This window comes from Copadichromis virginalis, linkage group LG3 (genome assembly GCF_057382275.1).
Source record: "Copadichromis virginalis isolate Kocher_CV1m ecotype Utaka linkage group LG3, C_Virginalis_male_GT1.1, whole genome shotgun sequence".
Lineage (NCBI taxonomy): Eukaryota > Metazoa > Chordata > Actinopteri > Cichliformes > Cichlidae > Copadichromis > Copadichromis virginalis.
In genome coordinates this window covers 37,031,535-37,052,040 of record NC_140620.1, presented here as the reverse complement: position 1 = coordinate 37,052,040, position 20,506 = coordinate 37,031,535, and the positions used below count along the sequence as shown (strand labels likewise).

General features: G+C 40.0%; 1 protein-coding gene across 1 annotated transcript; it reads left to right on the top strand.

Moving 5' to 3' along the window:
- Positions 1 to 371: 371 nt before the first annotated feature.
- LOC146714515 (Fc receptor-like protein 5) lies at positions 372 to 17,982 on the top strand. The gene is made up of 17 exons (XM_085440085.1): positions 372 to 1,190; positions 2,444 to 2,710; positions 3,102 to 3,374; positions 3,529 to 3,789; positions 8,223 to 8,498; positions 8,696 to 8,962; positions 12,903 to 13,193; positions 13,332 to 13,589; positions 13,834 to 14,082; positions 14,254 to 14,373; positions 14,478 to 14,493; positions 14,610 to 14,704; positions 14,947 to 15,006; positions 15,133 to 15,183; positions 17,126 to 17,188; positions 17,331 to 17,390; positions 17,510 to 17,982. Exons 1-17 carry the CDS (start codon positions 767 to 769, stop codon positions 17,515 to 17,517), a joined length of 3,039 nt encoding a protein of 1,012 aa, XP_085296211.1. The 5' UTR covers positions 372 to 766; the 3' UTR covers positions 17,518 to 17,982.
- The last annotated feature ends 2,524 nt before the right edge of the window (positions 17,983 to 20,506 follow it).

Below are 20,506 nucleotides of genomic sequence, written 5' to 3'. Positions count from 1 at the left end.
TCTGTTTCTTTGAGAGTTTGATTGGATCCAGTTGTTGTTGTTTTTTGTTTTGTTTTGTTTTTTTGCTTTGTTTTATTGTTATTAATTTAGTTTTTCACATCAATATGATTGTTTATGCAAAATATTACCTGGTTGTTTGACTTAGTTTAAACACAGTAATTAACACAGTAATTACATTTACTGCATTTAAAGTTGTTGTTGTTTTTTTTAAGTTACTTTGAGTCTTTTAACTCATTTACATCACAATCATCACAACTAGCATCACAAAATATATGGCTACAAACATGTTAATGGGGCATCTGAAAAAATCTGTTCATGATTGATAATGTGTGGATATTAATGTTTGTTCTAGTGTTCAGTACATTCTTCTCAGGAAATGCAGAAGGTGAGAAATTGTTTTCTTTGTTTCCTATTTGTGTAATGTGTTTAGTATTTACATTTTCCCAGCTCCTTTTTCTTATATTTTATACAATTATACAGTTTTCTATATTTTTTTGTGTATGTAACATTTGGATATTACATCCATGTTGTTAAACTCACCCATGAGGCTAATTCTGTTTTTTGTAGTTTGTTGCCTTCATGCAGATCAGCTCTTTTCCTGAATTCATCTGATTATCTCAGCAGATTTAGATAGCAATCCAGAAGAAGCCACCGCTGAGAAGACAAGAACAACTATAAACACAGACAGTTATCATAATCTTCTTTGTAGTGATTATCTCACAAACTCACTTTTAAAAGTCTCTGAAATTGAAATTTTTAGATTAATATGTCAAACTATAGCCTCCATATACATCCATGTGACTTCAGTGTGACTCGTGTTTTAATTTGTATTAGATATTCAGCGACATTCATTTTATTTATTTATTTGTTTTTGTTTGTTTTATTTGTTTGTTTGCATGTTTGTTTTTATTTTTTAATTACAGAACTCAAAGTCAAGGCCAATCTGACAGCAGACAGCACAACCATACCAACAGGGGGCAGTGTGACACTGACCTGTGATCTGAAGGACCCTGGTAGCTTAGTATATGAGTGGTTCAGGGAAATCTTGACTAAAAACAAGTATAGAATAAATGTTCGATCAGTTAGAGTGATCAGTATCTCTGAAGGAGGCATCTACACCTGCAGAGGATGGAAAAAAAACACAGATGTAGTCACAACAGAAAGTGATCCCATCACTATTCAGGAAACTGGTGAGTTCAAAGTGTCTTTTAGAATAAAATGTTCTCAATTGTGCATGAAAGTGTTGATGGTACCCTTTTTTTTAGACCGGCATTTGAAACAGTAAAAAAAGATTCGAACATAATATTTAAATGATATAACATCAGGAGCTCCTCTCATCTCTATAAAGAAGATTATTTTACATTTTCATTCCTTTGTTAACTGGGAATGTTAACACAGGAACAAACATGAGGTGAAGCACACAAAGAATGGATACATAATCATTAAATAAATCAAAACTGCTTGATAAATTAAATTTATTAAATACATATGTTATTGATGACAAAATTAATATTTCGTTGATACATTACATTCACTTTTGGTAAGATTTTAGGTTGCATAGACAGCAGTTCCAGACTCTCCTTTTTTTAGTTAGCCTTTATCAGTGCTATCTAGACAGAGAACCTTTCTCCATAAGACACAGACTCCACACCATCAGCCTTCCTCAGAATGCTGTTGAAGTTCAGTTACAGGTGCAAAATGCTATTGATACACCCTGGGGTGTTAGCGTGACACTGATCTGCTCTGTGGAGGGTTCTGCTGGCTGGAAGTTTGCAGGCAGCTCAGGACAACAGTTTTTCTCACTGTGCAAACAGAAAGGAGAGACACCATGGAGGCTCTTAAAATATCAGCAATTTAAAGAGGAATGTACAGAGATGACAGTTTGATAAGAGAATGATAAATCAGTGAAATCTTTAGTTTGTTAAACAGTCTAATGTGTCACATGCAAGATTACTGATTTACTTAATCTATATCTTAAACAGCAAGTAAGCCCAGAGGTACACTGACAGCATATTTTGTATGTAGAAGATGTGCATGGAGTATATATAAACCTTTTGTTGTTACGGAGAAACAAATCATACATCATGCAGTTTAATCAGTTAATTACCAATATATACATTTATTGATCTACAGAGAAAAGTAAATAACAATTAAATAAAATACAATAAAACATAAAAATAATTCATTCTAGATCACTGCATCTGATTTTAACTTAAGTATAATAAGATGATGAGTTTTGTTGATAACATTAAATTTTCAGCTTGCAGGGGAACAAACACAGAGTTAATTACAGCTTAACAAAATGTTAAACTAGTTCAACAGCTGAGTGTCTGCACAATGAATTAATCCTAATATTACTTTTTAAGATTCATGTACAAAAAAATCAATCACATAATTATGATGAAAAAGTACTGCTGAAAACAGTGATGTTTTTATTTGTTAGTTCGTAACAGGACCACAGTGACCCTGCATCCCAGCTGGTCTCAGATATTCACTGGTGAGACAATCACTCTCAGATGTGAGATTCAGGGAGGTGAAGGAAAGGTGTGGAAATATGAATGGACAGCACCCAACACAAACAGCCCTCCAACATCCAGTGAATACAGGATCAGCAGAGTTTCAGTGTCCCACAGTGGAGACTACAGATGTCGGGGTAGCAGTGACTATCTCTTAACAGGATGGAGTGATGCCTTCACACTGACAGTTTCATGTGAGTTGGACCATGATTCATGCTGACATTTAATGTTTTCATGTTTACATCTGTCTTAACAGGAAAACTCCAACAATGATCCAGCTGTCTGCAGGCAGCTCAGGACAACAGTTTTTCTCACTGTGCAAACAGAAAGGAGAGACACCATGGAGGCTCTTAAAATATCAGCAGTTTAAAGAGGAATGTACAGAGATGACAGTTTGATAAGAGAATGATAAATCAGTGAAATCTTTAGTTTGTTAGACAGTCTAATGTGTCACATGCAGGGAAACTAATTAATCTTTATGTTCGTAGATAAATTACTCCATGAATGCTTAAAGTTTGATTAGTGCTGTAAGAATTTTATTCCTGATCATGATTTAAAATATCGATGATTTTGTTTCTTCAACAGCAAATAAACCCAGAGCCACACTGACAGCACAAAGTTCAGTCATACCAGCAGGGGGCAGTGTGACACTGAGCTGCTCTGTGGAGGGCTCTGCTGGCTGGAAGTTTGACTGGTTCAGACGTGATTCAGTCTCTTCTAAAGCTCAGCTCATGAGAGCAAATGAAGCAAACAGAGTTATTAGTGTCTCACAAGGAGGTCTGTACCACTGCAGAGGAGGGAGAGGAGATCCAGTTTACTACACAGAGGACAGCACTCCAGTTACAATTTACAAACAAGGTGAGGGTTTACTTTTGCTCTGATAAAACCTCCCAAATCATTCACGATTAAATTAGAAAAAACAACAACTTTATATCTATGTTTTTGTTTTGTTTTTTTGTTCTCTGTTGGAGTTGTTTTTAAATGTGTGTTTTTGTTTGTTTGTTGGGAACAGTTTGGGCTGTTGCCAAACTGCAGCACAGCTGGTCTCAGATATTCACTGGTGAGACAATCACTCTCAGATGTGAGATTCAGGGAGGTGAAAGAAAGGTGTGGAAATATGAATGGACAGCACCCAACACAAACAGCCCTCCAACATCCAGTGAATACAGGATCAGCAGAGTTTCAGTGTCCCACAGTGGAGACTACAGATGTCGGGGTAGCAGTGACTATCTCTTAACAGGATGGAGTGATGCCTTCAGACTGACAGTTTCATGTAAGTTGGACCATGATTCATGCTGACATTTAATGTTTTCATGTTTACATCTGTCTTTTTTTTTTTTTTTGATCAAGGTCTTTTTATTGAATAAAGAATTGCGTCCAACAACAATTATGGCAATATTAACAAACAATCGTGCCCCCCCCCCCCCCCCCCATCCAAAACAGCGTAACTAAAACCCAGCCAGAGAGGACAGAAGAGATAAAATGAAATAAGATAAAATTACAGATACAAAGTAAATACTAAAATAAATGAATGAACAACAGCAAGGGAGAAAAAAAAAAAAAAAGAGGGAAAGACCCCACTCGTACGCACATTAAACAATAGCATCCGGGCTTAATCTTTCAAAATAAGTAAGAAAAGGTCGCCATGTGTCATAGACCCTCCGAACTGAACCCTTCACAGTGTAGCGGATCTTTTCCAGCTGAGTATAGTACATGACATCCTTAACCCATTGCCCATATACAGGTGTAAGTGGCTCTTTCCATTTCAATAATATCATTCTACGGGCCAAAAGAGTGCAGAAGGCCAGGAGATCAGAGCGTGATTTGGAAAGACCGGCATCACAAGGCGTCACCCCAAAAATTGCTATAAACGGGCAGGGTGCAATTGGAACACCAAATATGTTGGACATGGTTTCAAATATGCTTTTCCAAAAGCTACCCAGTTTTGGACATGCCCAGAACATGTGAAACAGGGAAGCAGGCTCTTGTTTGCACTGGTCACATGTGGGGTCAAACCCATCCTTGATTTTGCTCAGTCTAGTTTTAGACCAATGGAGACGGTGAACAACTTTGAACTGAATCACCACATGTTTAAGGCAAATAGATGACGAAGAAATTCTATTGATTATCTTATGCCAAGTTTCATCTGTAATCTGTTGGCCAAGCTCACTTCCCCATCGCTCCCTAAGTGATTGCAGTGTGGACAGCCCAAAATTACTCAACAGCTCATAAACGTCACCTATAACCCACTTAGCATTTGGTTTAAAATCAAAAATATCATCCAAAAGGGATGGAGGTGGACAGGATGGAAAGCAGTCAGTATTAGAAGCAACAAAATTCCTGAGTTGTAGATACCTGAAAAAGTGTGACCGAGGAATCTTGAACTTGTTCACCAGCTGTTCAAATGAGGAAAAGATATTGTCCGTGAAAAGAGCAGTCATTGATGTTATTCCAAGTTTTGTCCATGTGTTGAATGCCTTGTCCGTTAAGGATGGGGAGAACATGCAATGCCTATGCGGTGGCGCATTAAGAGAGAGTCCAGTCTGTTTAAAGTGTCGTCTGAGCTGATACCATAATTTCAGGGAGTGGACAACAAGAGGATTCGCAGTGAAGCTGGAGATCGGTCCTGCCAGAGGTAATCTGGCACACAGCAAAGACATCAGGGAGGATTTACTCACCGATAGCCGCTCCAGTGCTACCCATGATGACGATGAATCATCATGGTCTTTTATCCAGTACAATAATGCTCTTATATTAGCTGCCCAGTAATAAAACAACAAATTTGGGAGTGCTAAGCCTCCTGCGCTCCGCGGTCTTTGTAATACACTCTGTTTCAGCCTAGCTGGTTTTTTGTTCCAAATGAAGGAGGAGATTTGACTATTTAGATTATGAAAAAATGACTTGGTTAAGAAAATTGGAAGACACTGAAAAAGATACAGAAATTTAGGAAATATGGTCATCTTAATGATATTTAATCTACCACCCAGCGAAAGAGGCAAGGACTCCCACTTTCCAAAATCCTCCCTTTGCTTAGACAGTAAAGGAAGATAATTAGTTTTATACAAGTTTCTATGGTTCTGCGTGATCCAAATGCCCAAGTACTTGAATTTGTTATAGCTAAGCTTGAAAGGTGCTAAGACAGACGAGAGTTCCCCGGTTATTGTACCTAAAGGCATAGCCTCGCTTTTCCCGAAATTCACCTTATACCCGGAAATTGTCCCGAATTCCTTAAGTACATCTAAAAGTTTAGGGATGCTATTTGAAGGGTTGGAAATAAACAAGAGCATGTCATCGGCATAAAGAGAGACTTTATGCTCGATTTCCCCACGACGTATTCCCTCAACCTCAGCACAGTGTCTCATAGCAATGGCTAGCGGTTCAATTGCGATGGCGAAAAGGAGAGGTGACAAAGGGCACCCCTGTCGTGTGCCACGCTGAAGCTGAAAAAAGGGGGACAGACTATTGTTGGTCCGAATGGCTGCTACTGGGTCACAGTACAATACTCTTATCCAGGATACAAAATTGCTCCCGAAGCCAAATTTTTCAAGCGCATGGAAAAGAAAATCCCATCTCACCCGATCAAACGCCTTCTCAGCATCAAGTGAAATAACAGTTTCCAATACATTACCTTCGACATGGCTATAGATTATATTTAACAAACATCTAATATTGAAAAACGAGTACCTGTTTTTGATAAAGCCTGTCTGATCAGGTGAGATAATGGAGGGCAGGTGTTTCTCTAAACGGCCAAAACCTTAGCAAGGATTTTGGTGTCCGTGTTCAGCAGAGATATTGGACGGTATGAGCCACAATCTAAATGATCCTTATCCTTTTTTAGAATTAGGGAGATCACTGCCTGACACATTGTTGGAGGCAGGGATTGTGAGAGGAAAGATTCTTCAAAAGTCGATTTTAACAATGGATTCAATTGGTTAGAAAACTTCTTGAAAAAATCGGAAGGATACCCGTCGGGGCCAGGTGATTTTCAATTTCAGCATCAGAAATGGGCTCCTCCAAAGCAGCAGCCGCATCGTCACCTAAAGAAGGGATATCAAGTTTCTCAAAGAAATTTTCTAGAGCCAGGTCATCCTTAGCTGGGGGGGAGCTGTATAAAGTCTGGTAGTATTTAAGAAAACTATTATTTATACCTTGGTTATCCGTGCACCTTATTCCCTGGTCATTCCGGATCTCAGGGATAGCTTGATTGGCTGTTCTTTGTCGTAGCTGATGAGCTAGCAGCTTGCCTGTTTTTTCTCCATGTTCATACGAGTAGCTGCGCAACTTCGAAATTAGATACTCAGCCTGTTTTGTAGATATAAGATTATATTCAGTTTGTAATTTCAGCCTACGTTTATATAATGCCGGATCAGGGGAATGGCTATATACAGCGTCTAGTTTGGTAATTTCGTCAGCTAGTTGAGAGAGTTGCTCAGTATCCCTCCTCTTTTTGTTCGCACAAAAGGAGATTATCTGGCCTCTCAGATATGCTTTTAGGGATTCCCAGACAGTTGATGGTGACATCTCTGGAGTTTGATTGATAGCAAGAAAGAAGTCTATTTGAGACCTAATATAATTAACAAACTCTTCGTCTGCTAGCAATACTGGGTTGAATCTCCGTGGCCGATAATTAGAGTAGGCATTGGGAATACGCAGTGAAAGAACAACAGGTGAATGATCTGAGATTACCATGGCCTTGTAATCACAGTCTGTCACCAAAGGGAGGAGTTTTTTGTCCAGAAAGAAATAGTCTATACGAGTATACGTTTTATGGACATTGGAGAAGAAAGAATATTGACTTGAATTTGGGTTACGAAATCTCCATACATCAGATAACCCGTAGTTATGAAGAAAACGCTGTATAACGCGTGCCGATTTTGAAACGGGGGTGCTTTTGTGCGAGCTGCGGTCCCTAGCAGATAATGAGCAATTTAGGTCCCCACCAAAAATGATATTATGTGTTGCCATGTTGGGAAGCCGTGCAAAGACGTTAGCGAAAAAACTATGATCGTCCCAGTTAGGGGCATAGACATTCACTAAAATCAAGGGGAAACCATATAAATGTCCTACAACCATAACAAAACGGCCTGCAGGGTCCTCATCTACCGTTGTGGCTATAAATGGTAAAGTTTTGCTTATCAATATTGCTGTCCCCCGAGCTTTTGAATTAAATTTAGAGTGATATATCTGGCCCACCCATCCAGACTTGATTCGAAGATGATCAGAGGTACGCAGATGTGTTTCCTGGAGAAATGCTATATCCATGCAGCATGCAGCATAATTGTTCATTTTTATTTGCTGTTAAATTTTAAAGTGTAATAAATTGTTTGTCCTGAGACAAAGTTATCATTTTAATGTTTTACTGTTTCCTGCAGGTAAAGCCAGAGCCACACTGACAAACTTCACTTTTGAAAAACCAACAGATAATCAAGTCAGCAAATTAATTATGTGTAACACAGACCATCTCTTTTGTAGAGATTTCTTCAATTTATTCATAAAAAACATGCACAACACAAAGACAAATAATTTATCGAAAACACAACTTAGAATTAGACTGATGTAAGCAGAAGGTTAAGAGGAAGAGAATGGATGGATAAAATATAAATTAATTAATACATTATGTCGGGATTTAGCTACAGTGAATTGTCTCCTTCTGTGGTGTACACATTAATGACAAAGATTTAAAAATCTTTTTTTTTTTAAACTCAGCAGCAAGTAAACCCAGAGCCACACTGAGAGCACAACGTTCAGTCATACCAGCAGGGGGCAGTGTGACACTGCGCTGCTCTGTGGAGGGCTCTGCTGGCTGGAAGTTTGACTGGTTCAGACGTGATTCAGTCTCTTCTAAAGCTCAGCTCATGAGAGCAAATGAAGCAAACAGAGTTATTAGTGTCTCACAAGGAGGTCTGTACCACTGCAGAGGAGGGAGAGGAGATCCAGTTTACTACACAGAGGACAGCAGTGACGTCACTGTTACAGAAACTCGTGAGTTTAATTATTTTATTTCTGCCAAACTGAGAGATGTTATGTTGTGTTCTGTGCTAACAATTTCATTCAACAACTGTGAGTTTATTAACCCTGAAATGAGAGACAACTCCTGACAAATAGAAGAATTTATTCCATCTTATTTTTTTATCTTTATGTTTCTATTTGTGTCTAACTGGATATTTGTCTGTGAACAGTTCCCAGTAAGCCCACTGTGACCCTGCAGCCATCCTGGACTCAGATATACAGCGGTGAGACAGTCACTGTCAGATGTGAGATTCAGGGAGGTGAAGGAGCTCAGTGGACGTATGAATGGAGAGCAGCCAAGTTAAACACACCTCCAACATCCAATGAATACAGAATCATCAGAGCTACTGAGTCTGACAGTGGAGGATACAGCTGCCGGGGCAGAAGGGACTATTTCTTCTCAGAGTGGAGTGATATCATCACACTGACTGTATCATGTGAGTTTCCTCTAAAGGAGGGAAAAATAAACGTTTAACTTTGTAGCTAAAGAGTCTTTAGTGTGACTCTTTTTTTTTCTCTTTACCTAGAAAAAGAAAATCTGAAAGGCAGGTTATAAAAAATAAAACGTGACAGGAAAAGGGTAAAATATAAGAGTAATTTTTAAGTTTTACAGTTTTAATGGATGTAAACAAAATGCCATCTAAGGCTTAATACTGCAGATGACAGCAATGTGATGTGCAAATATAGTACAGTTTGTTGAAATTATATCTAAGTTTGGTAATATCTATTATTTGCACATTTCCATGAAGTTCTTCAGTTTGTTATTATTCAGACATTTTCTTGTTTTTGTTCTCTTTCTAAACTGAACTGCAGAGTCATAGTTCATTTAAATGAAAATATAAACAGTTTGTAAAAATGTGTTTTTATTAGTACATGTTGAGATATTTGACATGTTTAGATAGTCTCACTCTTAAAGTGGATCATAAAAATATTTGTGAGTCAACATTTCCTTTTTGCAATTGAAGTCTTCATTTGTTTTTAACATTTAACAAAAAAACAAACAAAAGAAAGACAGCTTCCAATCCCACGGTTAATTCACATTTGCATTTTCGATCCGTTAGTTACTAATTATTAATACATAAAAAAAGACAATAAAGTCAAATTATTAACTTTTTCCTTTATTGAGTGCCTAAACAAACATACAACACAGAAAACATAACATTCAACAAAAGATAATCGCACTGTGAAAATAAAATCCATCAATCTCAGCCAAAAACATGTCCCCATAATTTGTCAAAACCCTCCATATCATCATTAATCCTAGCCAAGAATTTTTCATATGACTCCATTTTCAGCATATTTTCTTCCCACCTATTATATTCTGGAAGAGATGGTTCCTTTCACACACTGAGAATCACTTGGGCTGCTGCAATCACCCCCACTTTTATAACAACAAAATCATATTTAGAAACCCTAGGTAACACAGACCGATCCCCTAATAAGCACAGTCTTGGTGACAAGGGTATTATCAAACGAATCCACCTTCCTATTATTTCCAATACTTTTTGCCAAATGGGATAAACTTTCCCACATACCCAAATAGCATGCATAAATGTCCCTGGATCTGAACTACATTTCCAGCATATATTATTGGGAATGTTACCCATTCTGTAAAGTTTAGAAGAAGTGAATTGCCATCTGTGTATTAAATTGCACTGCACAAATTTACACCTGGCCTCTCTTATATATTTATTGGAGAATTAAAAAATTCTGCCCAATCTTCTTCGAGAAAATTGTTATTAACAACAACAATACATTTTATTTAAAAGTGCCTTTCAAAATACCCAAGGACACTTTACAGAATAAATAAGACAAGCATAAATGCAGGAAATGAACACAAGAATATAACAAAGTTCAAGAGCATAAGGTAATTATACAGAGTAGGCTATCTTGAACAGTTGGGTTTTGAGGGTGGACTTAAAAAGGAGGAAAGAACTGATGTTTCTGAGGTCAGGGGGTAAGGAATTCCAAAGTCTAGGGGCAGAGCAACTAAAAGCCCTGCGCCCATGGTAATAAGATGAAATGAAGGAACAGAAAGAAGAAGGAGGATCTGAGGCACCGGGATGGGATGGAGATCTGTACCAAATCAGAGAGATATGGTGGAGAGAGAATGAATAGCCTTAAATGTGTAAAGGAGTATTTTTAAATTAATGCAGAGTTGAACTGGGAGCCAGTGAAGCTACTTCAGGATAGGGGTGATGTGGTGAGTAGAGGGAGTGCTAGTAATAATATGGGCAGTAGAGTTCTGGACACGTTGAAGCTTTTTGATGGATTTTTGTGGCAGGCCAAATAAAAGTGAGTTACAGTAGTCAATCCGAGAGGTAACGAGTCTATGGATGAGAATAGCAGTGGCATGTGGAGTGAGGAAGGGGCGGAGGCGATTGATGTTACGGAGTTGGAAATATGCTGAGCGAGTGACATTATTGATTTGAGAGTTAAAGGATAATGTACTGTCAAGCATGACGCCCAAACTTTTCACAAAGGGAGAGGTAGAAACCGACAAATTATTGATTGTAACAGAAAAAGTGTTAGTCCTGATTTGGAGCCATCCAGGAGAAGTTCTGATTTATTGCTGTTGAGTTTAAGAAAAATGGAGGAAAACCATGAATTAAGTTCGGCTAAGCAGAGGGTGAGGGAGGGCAGAGGGAGAGAAGAGTCGGGTTTGGCGGACAGGTAAAGCTGGGTGTCGGCGGCATAACAGTGTACAACTTACACAACTCAAATCTCTCTGCCATATAGCAATCAAGTTTTTACATATCTCTTTTTTTAGATTGTTAAACAGTTTGTAGAAAACAGCTTCTCTATGTGCTGTACCAGACAATTCTAACTCCACAACGGTATTTGTGCTTTGAGTAAATTTTCCTTTGGTAATACAATCCGTTATTTATAAATATTTCCAACAATTATTTTCTGTTAACAAACCATATATTTGGGTTATTTCAGCAAATGACATAAACACTCCCCCTGAGAAAAGATCACTTATCCTTTGTATGCCTTTGACAAGCCATTCCTTCCAGTACCCTGTTTTGTTTTGTTTTTTTCAATCTGTACAACAGTTTTGTTCCATAGCGAGGTATAAAGTTGTCTTAAATGAGATGCTCCACACATCTTGTGTACCTCTGCGCAGACAGCTTTAGAATACCTGAGCATGAGGGTATCATGAAAGTCTTGTCAATTAATAGCTGATCCCTGTGAGAGAACATCCAAGGGTGTGAAAGAGCTCACTAGTTCCTGTTCGATCTTGATCCAGCTCAGTTCAGAGTCCGATCCTGTCCAGTGTTTGACCAGTCTTGACATTTGAAATGCTAACTGTAAATTATACTGTGGCGGGCGTGGATTGCGGTGCGTGCAGGGAAGGCAGACGCACCTGCATGGCATCCGCAATCATGCACCGCCTACTTAAATATCGTACTGGGTCCTGTGTTTGTTGATGTTGTGGTTGTTACGTTGAGCTGGCAGCGTGAGAGCTGCAGCTCTGTGTGTATTGTGGACAGCAACCGTGTGTGTGAATAAAAGGATGCAAAGCATGTTGAACGTGCACCCGGGTCTGCCGTGGTCTTTTAGATATACAATTTTACATTTGGAAGGGCCATTCCCCCAATGTAAATGGTCTGTATAGCACTTTTCTAGTCCCTAAGGACCCCAAAGCGCTTCACACTACATTCAGCCATTCACACACAGGTGACCACCACCAGTAGGCAACATGGGGTTAGTATCTTGCCCAAGGATATTTGGCATGCAGCCAGGAGGCAGCCTGGTATCGAACCACCGACCTTCTGATTAGTGGCTGACCTGCTCTGCCACCTGAGCTACAGCCACCCCACCCCGTCTCTAGAGGCCCACATTTTCTTTATATTCACTCTTGGCTTCTTGTTATTCCACATAAAATCTTTAATTAGCTTCTCAAATTGACTAAATATGTGTAAAAGAATTCTTACAGTTAACATCATGGAAACATAATTGAACTGCGGGGCCACCATCATTTTAATCACATTAATTTTACCCCATAATGTAAGATTCCATTTACCCCACTTATCCAGATTTGTTTTTATCTTTAGGAGAAGAGCTCCATATTTGAAAGCAGAATATCCTCTAATTATGGATTTAATACTATTCCTAAATACTTCATACCTGAAGGTAAATACTTAAAATGGAATGGAGTAATGTATCTAGAATGACAGGATGCTGATAGTGGCATGCCTTCCGATTTGTACCAATTTATCTTTTAACCTGAAAACCTTGAATATGACTCAACGCATGTGAGAATCGCCGGTAGAGATTGCATGGGATCCGTTAATACTGCTAAGAGTCAACATTTTAGTACACTGAATTCAGAGTTAAGAGACGAAACATTGAGAGAAAATCTTTGTTGAACAGATCCTGTCCTCACTGTGTCTCCATCATGGCTGAGTCCTGGAGCCTCAGTAACTCTGAACTGTGAGGTTGAACATCCGTCTGCAGGATGGAGCTTCTACTGGTATAAAGCTGTTCCTGATCTATCAGAGAAATCCTCCAGTTATGAGCTGCTACCTGATGGCAGTGGGACTGCACAGGACTCCTACATCATTCATGGACAGACACACACAGCAGGATATGTGTGCAGAGCTGGAAGAGGAGACCCAGAGTATCACACTGATCACAGTCAACCAAAGTTTGTCTGGTCTGCAGGTCAGCTTGATTCTCTGTCCTTTCAATGAAGAGATTTTGTGTTGTAACCTTTATTCAAGAAGTGTTCAATAAGATTGACCTCATTAAAATCATTTTGATATTTTGAATCCTAACATCTGTGAGCTTTGTTGTTTCCAGATGTTCATTCAGCAGCGTCTCTCACAGTGAGTCCTGACAGAGTGCAACACTTCACCTCTGACTCTGTCTCACTGACCTGTGAGGGAAACTTCTCTGAGTGGAGAGTGAGGAAGTTCTCTGAGGACGGCCGACTCTCTGACTGTAGGAGAATGACTGGATCCACATGTGACATCAACACATCAAAGTCAGATACTGCAGTGTACTGGTGTGAGTCTGGATCAGGAGAGTTCAGCAGTGCAGTCAACATCACTGTACAGAGTATGTTATTATACATTTACTACTTGGATTTGGATGATTTAGACGTGATATGAACATTTGTCCCAGCTTTGCTGTATGTGAAGTCATTTTATCTGGAGAAAAATAGCAGTTTTTAAATACACAAGATCAGATCTTCATGATGAAAAGCATTTGTACAATCTCTTCTTATTATTGTTTGTCAGCTTTTTCTCAAAGTGTGCACCAGCTGATGTGACTGAAACAATTGTGTGTGATTGTGTCACAGATGATGGTAATGGTCCTATCCTGGTGAGTCCTGTTCATCCTGTGACTGAGGGAGTTTCTGTTAGTCTGAGCTGCAGTTTGAGAACACAAAAAATACTTTCCAATGTGTTTTTCTATCACAATGACAAACTTATTGAAAATGATCCCCGAGGGGAGCTGAAGATCTCTGCAGTGTCAAAGTCTGATGAAGGTTTCTACAAGTGTCAGTACTCAGGAAGAGAGTCAGCACAGAGCTGGATGTCAGTTAAAGGTGAGCAGGATCAAAACATTTTCTGCATTTCTGTAATGATTATCATGGTCACTATAGAGTATGTTAATGAGTATGTGTTTGTCTTGATTTTCATCTGATTCTTGTTTTGTAAGAATATTTTTTGAAAAATGTCTCACACTAAGTGTTTACTGTTAATGTTTACAATCACAGTAGCTCCATCAGGACCTGAAAGCTCTTCATTTCCTCTGTTCCTGGTTGTTGGACTGGTTTGTGGAGTCTCTCTTCTTCTTATTCTCTTGCTCTTAATGTATCGCTATAGAAAGGCAAAGGGTGAGACACTTTTACAAATACACCAACATGTGATGATGTTCTGGCACAAAATAGAAGTAAAACGCACTGAGAGAAAAAACAATTTTTTTTTTCTCTTTTAACAGATTTATGCTTCACTGGGTTGGTATAAAACTTTATATTCCTATTTTCACTCTGAACATTCAGCAGTATTTTTCTTACTGTGCTAAATTTAGTGTATTATGTTATTATCTATACATTTGTTATGTTTTCATTAGGCCGATCCAGTCAGATATCAACGGTCAAGACTCCACCAGAAATCATGGAGTCAATCAGGATGAAATACAGGATGAATACAAATCTCTTCACCCTGGTGAGTCATAAAATCAAACTTTAGTATTAATTATTAGTCTTCATAACCCCCAGGAGTTCTGGTCAACTTTTTTTCAAAGAGCCTGAATCAAAGGCAAAAATCCAGAACACAAAAACTTAGGACAAAAAAAAAAAAAAAAATTCAAGTGAAATTAATTTGGTGTCTTTGCACTTTAACAAAAATATGTAGTTTCTGTAATACATTAAACCCTAACATGATACTCTGACCATGTCTTTTTTAAGGTGAATATGAACTCTATGAAACAGTCCATCACTCAGAAGACACTGCAAATGGTGCAAATGGTACATGGGATCTTTTGAATAGCACAGAGCAGTTAGAAATAGAAATAATTATTTTAAAAGTATTGAAATTATACTCTGACCCTGTCTTTTTTATTCATTCATTTTTTTATTTATTTTTTTGTCAAGGTGATCATCACATCTATGAAACAATCCAAGACCTGGAAGATAGTGAAAATGGTACACGTTATATTTAAAATATCACAGTGGTTACCAGAGGTGGCAAAAGTATAGGTATTCTGTACTTGAGTAGAATTACAGATACTAGTGTTTAAAAATACTAAAAAAGTTGAAGCACTGATTCAATGTCTTAAATCAAGTAAAAGTGAAAAAGTACAGGCTCTGAAATGCACTCAAAGTAAGAATGTAAAAGTAGCTCTTTGAAGAACATTTCCACCAAATACTTTTGTACAAAGCTGAAAACAGAACCTTGTGCTATGTTAGTGTACTAATAAAATAATTTTGGTAGATGCAATTACATCTTTATTTCAATCTAAATGTTAATTCTAATAAAGGAATCACAACACACATTAATTTCTATTGAGAGCTCCAGTAGATTTACTTAATGTACCTGCTGCTCTTTGTGGATTTGAATTCAACAAGATGTCGGCAGATGTGTTAAGAATCATCCTGTTGATTTATATCCTTTACACTGTTTATGCTTTCTTATATTATACAGTATACAACCATTCACTGCTTAATTTCAAATTCATTTCTACTCCCCTTCATGTAACCTAACTCTGATAATGAGCACCAGTCACACACTGTTCTATACTATAAATCCATCACATTACACTAACCTGCTTAATCTGTCAAGGTCCGCAGTGGCTGGCCGTGTGGAGAGTGTTTGGAGGACCCAGGTGTGGACACAGATGAGCAGACAAAATTAATTTTAAACAAAGGCGAGCATTTATTTGACGCTGGAGTACATGAACTAAACTAAACAAGAGCTGAACAGGGACAACAACTAAACAGGAACCTAAACTCGGAAGAAACTAAGAACAGTGAGACTATAAACAAGACTGTGCCAGAACATGAAGGAACTATGAAATATAAGAATAAGCAACATGACTCATGACCTGCACAGAGACTTGAAACCTGACATGACATAGGACGTGGAACACAGACAACGCGACACAGACTGAATGAAACACATGGACTAAATACACACAAGGGATGATCAAGGGAAGTGGCCACACATGGGAGCACAGCTGACACACATGAACCTAAAGAAGGGACAGGGGAAGTGAAACTAAATACACTGACATTGGACACAGACTTCCAAAGTAAAACAGGAAACATAACAGACGCGGACTTAACTAGGGAATACATAGGAACCAAAAGACTAGAAAAGATAAACTATGACAAAATCAAAATTCAATAATGATACAAAACTCAAAACACTGGGTCACCAACCCAGGAACATGATATAATCTGCACTAAACCGCAGTGGATTTTCATGCAACCTTTAAGCAATACAGTTAGTCTACCTCATTTTGTTTGCAGCAGGTTTCACAATCTGAGTAACATAATTTCATATGTACAGACCTGATATATGATTTAAAAACATGAACACTTACATGTAAGCTTTAAATTTCCAGTTTATTAAAATTTCACTGAGCAGTCCTTGCCTTTAAATCGAACCCTTCTTCTGATAGAAACTCTGCATTTGGAATCATCTATCACTTAAAAACTTCTGATAAAGTGCCCCCCAAAAACCCATAAAAAATAAAGCTAAAAAACACCAGCCTACTGTAACCCCTGACTATGACACATGGTTTTGCCTCTTAAAAAATACAAAAACAGGATTTCCTTTCATGTGTTACTGTGAAGGCCCACAGTACCAAAATAATAACTCCCCTCAAATGCATAAAACCATAAGTGACAAACCTGTTTTGGAAATGGTAGTGGAAAGTACAGATGTTTGTCTAAAAAAGTAGGGAGTAAAAGTAGAAAATTGTCAGAAAAAAATACAGATATAGATGAAGATTGTACAAGTGCAATAATGTATTTGTACTTCGGTACTTCTGGTGGTTAGAGATGTATAAACATTTGAATTAAAAATAGTAACTCAAATGATATTTTATTATAATCCTCTAACATAACAAAATGTACATTTCAGAGGAAGTTGAATCATCCGAAGCCACATACTCTCTTATTGAGGTTAAAGACTTTGGGATGGAGAGTGAGTATCCAACATGTGCAATTTAAAACAACAAAGAAAAATAAAATACATTTAAAAATCTAGTTAAGAAAGGTTTTGACCTGCAGTACTGAAATGTGTATTGATTATTTTCTTTTGCTCATTCATCTGATTATCTTAACAGGGAAGCATCATAAACCACACAAGAGTACACTTTACACTGATGTGAATACGGGAACTTCAGGTAAACTCACAACAGTGATGCACTGAAATGTCTCATTAAATTGACAATATTCCTTGACAAGATTAAATGGCCTCACCACATAACATCCTTACTTTTTGTCTTTTGTGTTTGCCTTACAGGTCAGTGAAGAGAGCAACAGCAGCAAAGCCAAGGAGAAGCATAGTATAATCATACTATAATGATCAAAGCATATGCATGCTATATATGTTCCCTACATCATCTGAGTGAGACACTCTTGATAAAACTTTGCATAAGCATTGCATAGGGCACTGTGAGTGACCCATGAATATGTAAATATTTGAAGTCTCAGAATCGTATAGAATTGTGTATTTGACAGTTCAACTGAGCAATAATGGAATATCAGATTAGAGTGGCGTGTCTAATTTAATGTATTTTAGCAACATATTATAGCATATCACAGTATCTTGTTTATCGTAGTATATACATATTTCTAGTCCCTGTCTCCAGTGCAGGGTGGAGGGATTTGTAATAATATAGACCCAATACTCTGTTTTTACACGAAGGCACCAATACATTTTTGTACAGTATGACATATTATACATTATGTTAAAATAAATAAATGGTGTGACTAATGGTGTATGAAGTTGAATGAAAGCACTTTCTGCACAGTTTTGAGAAGTTTATTCTTCTATGGATTTCTTTTTAAATTTCCAGTCTGTCAGCAGTATTTTTCTTGCATCATGCTGCTGTATATCATATTTGTAAACTATAACTGTAAAATCCAATAACACTGAGGTTTAGAAATATGATAAATCGTCAAGTAACAGCCATCACTAGGGGGCAGTGCACTGTTAATCGTGAGATTTCCAAATTCACTGTGCTGTATTTAACTGCTTGCAGTGGCGGTTTTTGATATGAGTGACAGCGGCCATTGCCCAGGGCTTTTCCTGGGTTACAGTTTCTCCAAGAAGGAATCGTAAAAACTGTAACAGTAACATACTAAACTATTGACCTGGTAGCCTGTCTGCCCCTGGGTGGGTCCGGGATGGGCGTGAGGGTCTGGGGGCGCTCCATCTCTGGGCCGGGGCCCTGGCTGGGCCTCGGGGCCTTGGGTCCTGGTTTGTGTGTTGCCGGGGTTGTGGGTGGGTGGGTGCATGGGGGCCCATCCCTGGCGCAGGGTGCCGCCGGTGTGTCGAGCCGCCCGTGGGGCTCTTCAACTGGTGGGGGAGATTGTCACACCTTGCAGGAACTCTCTGCAGGAGGGGGAGATCTCAGCCTGGGCGTCTATTGTCTCATGTAGTCTGGAAGACGAGTGGATGGTGGGGTGGGTGCAGTTTTCTCTGTGGTGGGGCTGGGTGGACTGTCCCGGGCTCTGTGGGGCCGGGGGGCGCTGCTGCGCTGGGCCCCGGTCTGGATGGGCCTGGGCCCCACTTTCCCTGGTGGGTCGCGGAGTATGGGAGTGCCTACTTGGGTCAGCGGGGGAGCTGGCCCCAGGGAGGGGTCACCTGCCCCTCCCTTCCTTCCCTCCCCATCTCCAGCTGCCTCCCTCCTCCCGCTCCACCACAACCACCCACACATGCAGGGCCTTGGAGTAGGGGTATGTCACCAGGGTGCAGAGGAGGCTACCCCCCCCCCCCCCCCCCCCCCTCTGTCCCCTTCTGGCTGCCTCTGCCTCAATTTTATCCCACAACTTAGACATTCACATTACTCACACCCTCATTACACATACATATAGGATCTTGGGGGTGGGCACAATACACGGAGTCCAAGTTACCATCAGGGTGTACACCTCACCCCTGGCATCGTTGCCCACCTCTCAATTTTAAATACACGTAGACATTGAGGGCTAACAGGAGGGACTATGTGCTTACCTGCTGCTCTCTGGCAGGTAGCTCCATGCCCTCCTGGGTTTTAATTGCACTACAATGAGCGGGTGGAGGGAGGTTTGGAGTCTTCTCTCACCCCCGTTCTCTGCGGCCTGCTGGAGCGGGGGGGCTAGGAGGAGTTGGCCGTCCGGCTGCGGTCTGGGGTGTGGGGCCTCCCTGCTGCTGGGGAGTCGGGGCGGTCTGCCTCTCCCCACCGCAGGGAAAAGGGTAACACCACCTGGGTCTGGGTGCAGTTCCCCCCTCCAGGGGCAAGGGTACCTAGACCCGGTTTGTAGAGTACGCTTGGGGAGTGTGATCGTGTATACAGCGTCTCTTTATGTCTGTCTCCACGTTGGTTGAGTGTGAAGTGCACATGAGAGCACGAGGGTGGGAATGGATGTTTGTGTCTGTGTGTGCCTGTATGTCTGTGTCTATATGTCAGGTTGGGTATCAGACGCCACCTCTCTGGGGACATCTCGGGCCCTCCAAGGTTTGGAGGCCTATCTCCACCCACCACCACTTCCCCTGCCGGTGGCGGACTCCCTCAGATGTCGGTGCGTTGGTGGTTCTTTGTATCTGGGGGTGGGCGTCCGGGTACACACCGGCTCACTCCTTGGCGGCCGCTTATTGGGGCTCGCTCGGGCCATTTCGGAGGTGGGGTGCCCCCGGCCTCTCGGCCTGGGGCTCGGTCACTCAGGCACAGCTGGCTGCCGGCGGAGCTCACAGGCGCGTCACTGCAACTCCCCCTGGCTTCTGCTCCGCGGCTGCTGAATGAGCCCTCATCTGGGACTCTCCTTAGCTCTTACTGGGACAGTGGCGCAGCTGCCCCTCTGTTGGTCTTCCATGGTCTCTTGTGTTCTGGGGGCCTCTGGATGTCTGGAGTTTTGATCTCCTCCATACCTGCTTGATACCATAAAGGACAGGGCTGTGGCTCCCCACACTCCCTAGCAGATCATTACATGGAGAAACCTTTGGAATGCAAGCATGCTGATCCACACAGGTATGCACACAGGTGTACACATGGGTATTCACAGACGCGGACTACAGCTTTCTTGGCTGCTGCCTCAAAGCACACTGTGCGCTGTCTATCTTGCGTGTTGCACAATATCGTTTATTATTTAGTAACTATTGATATCTATGGCTAGCTAGTTTATTGTGATGGTGCTTTTTTTTTCTATTATTATGTTGCTCTTTGTTGTTTGCTGTCTCCTCTGTTTTTTTTTTTTTTCTCCATACAGGTGACCCAGGAGTTTTTTTTTTGTTTGTTTGTTTGTTTGTTTGTTTGTTTTT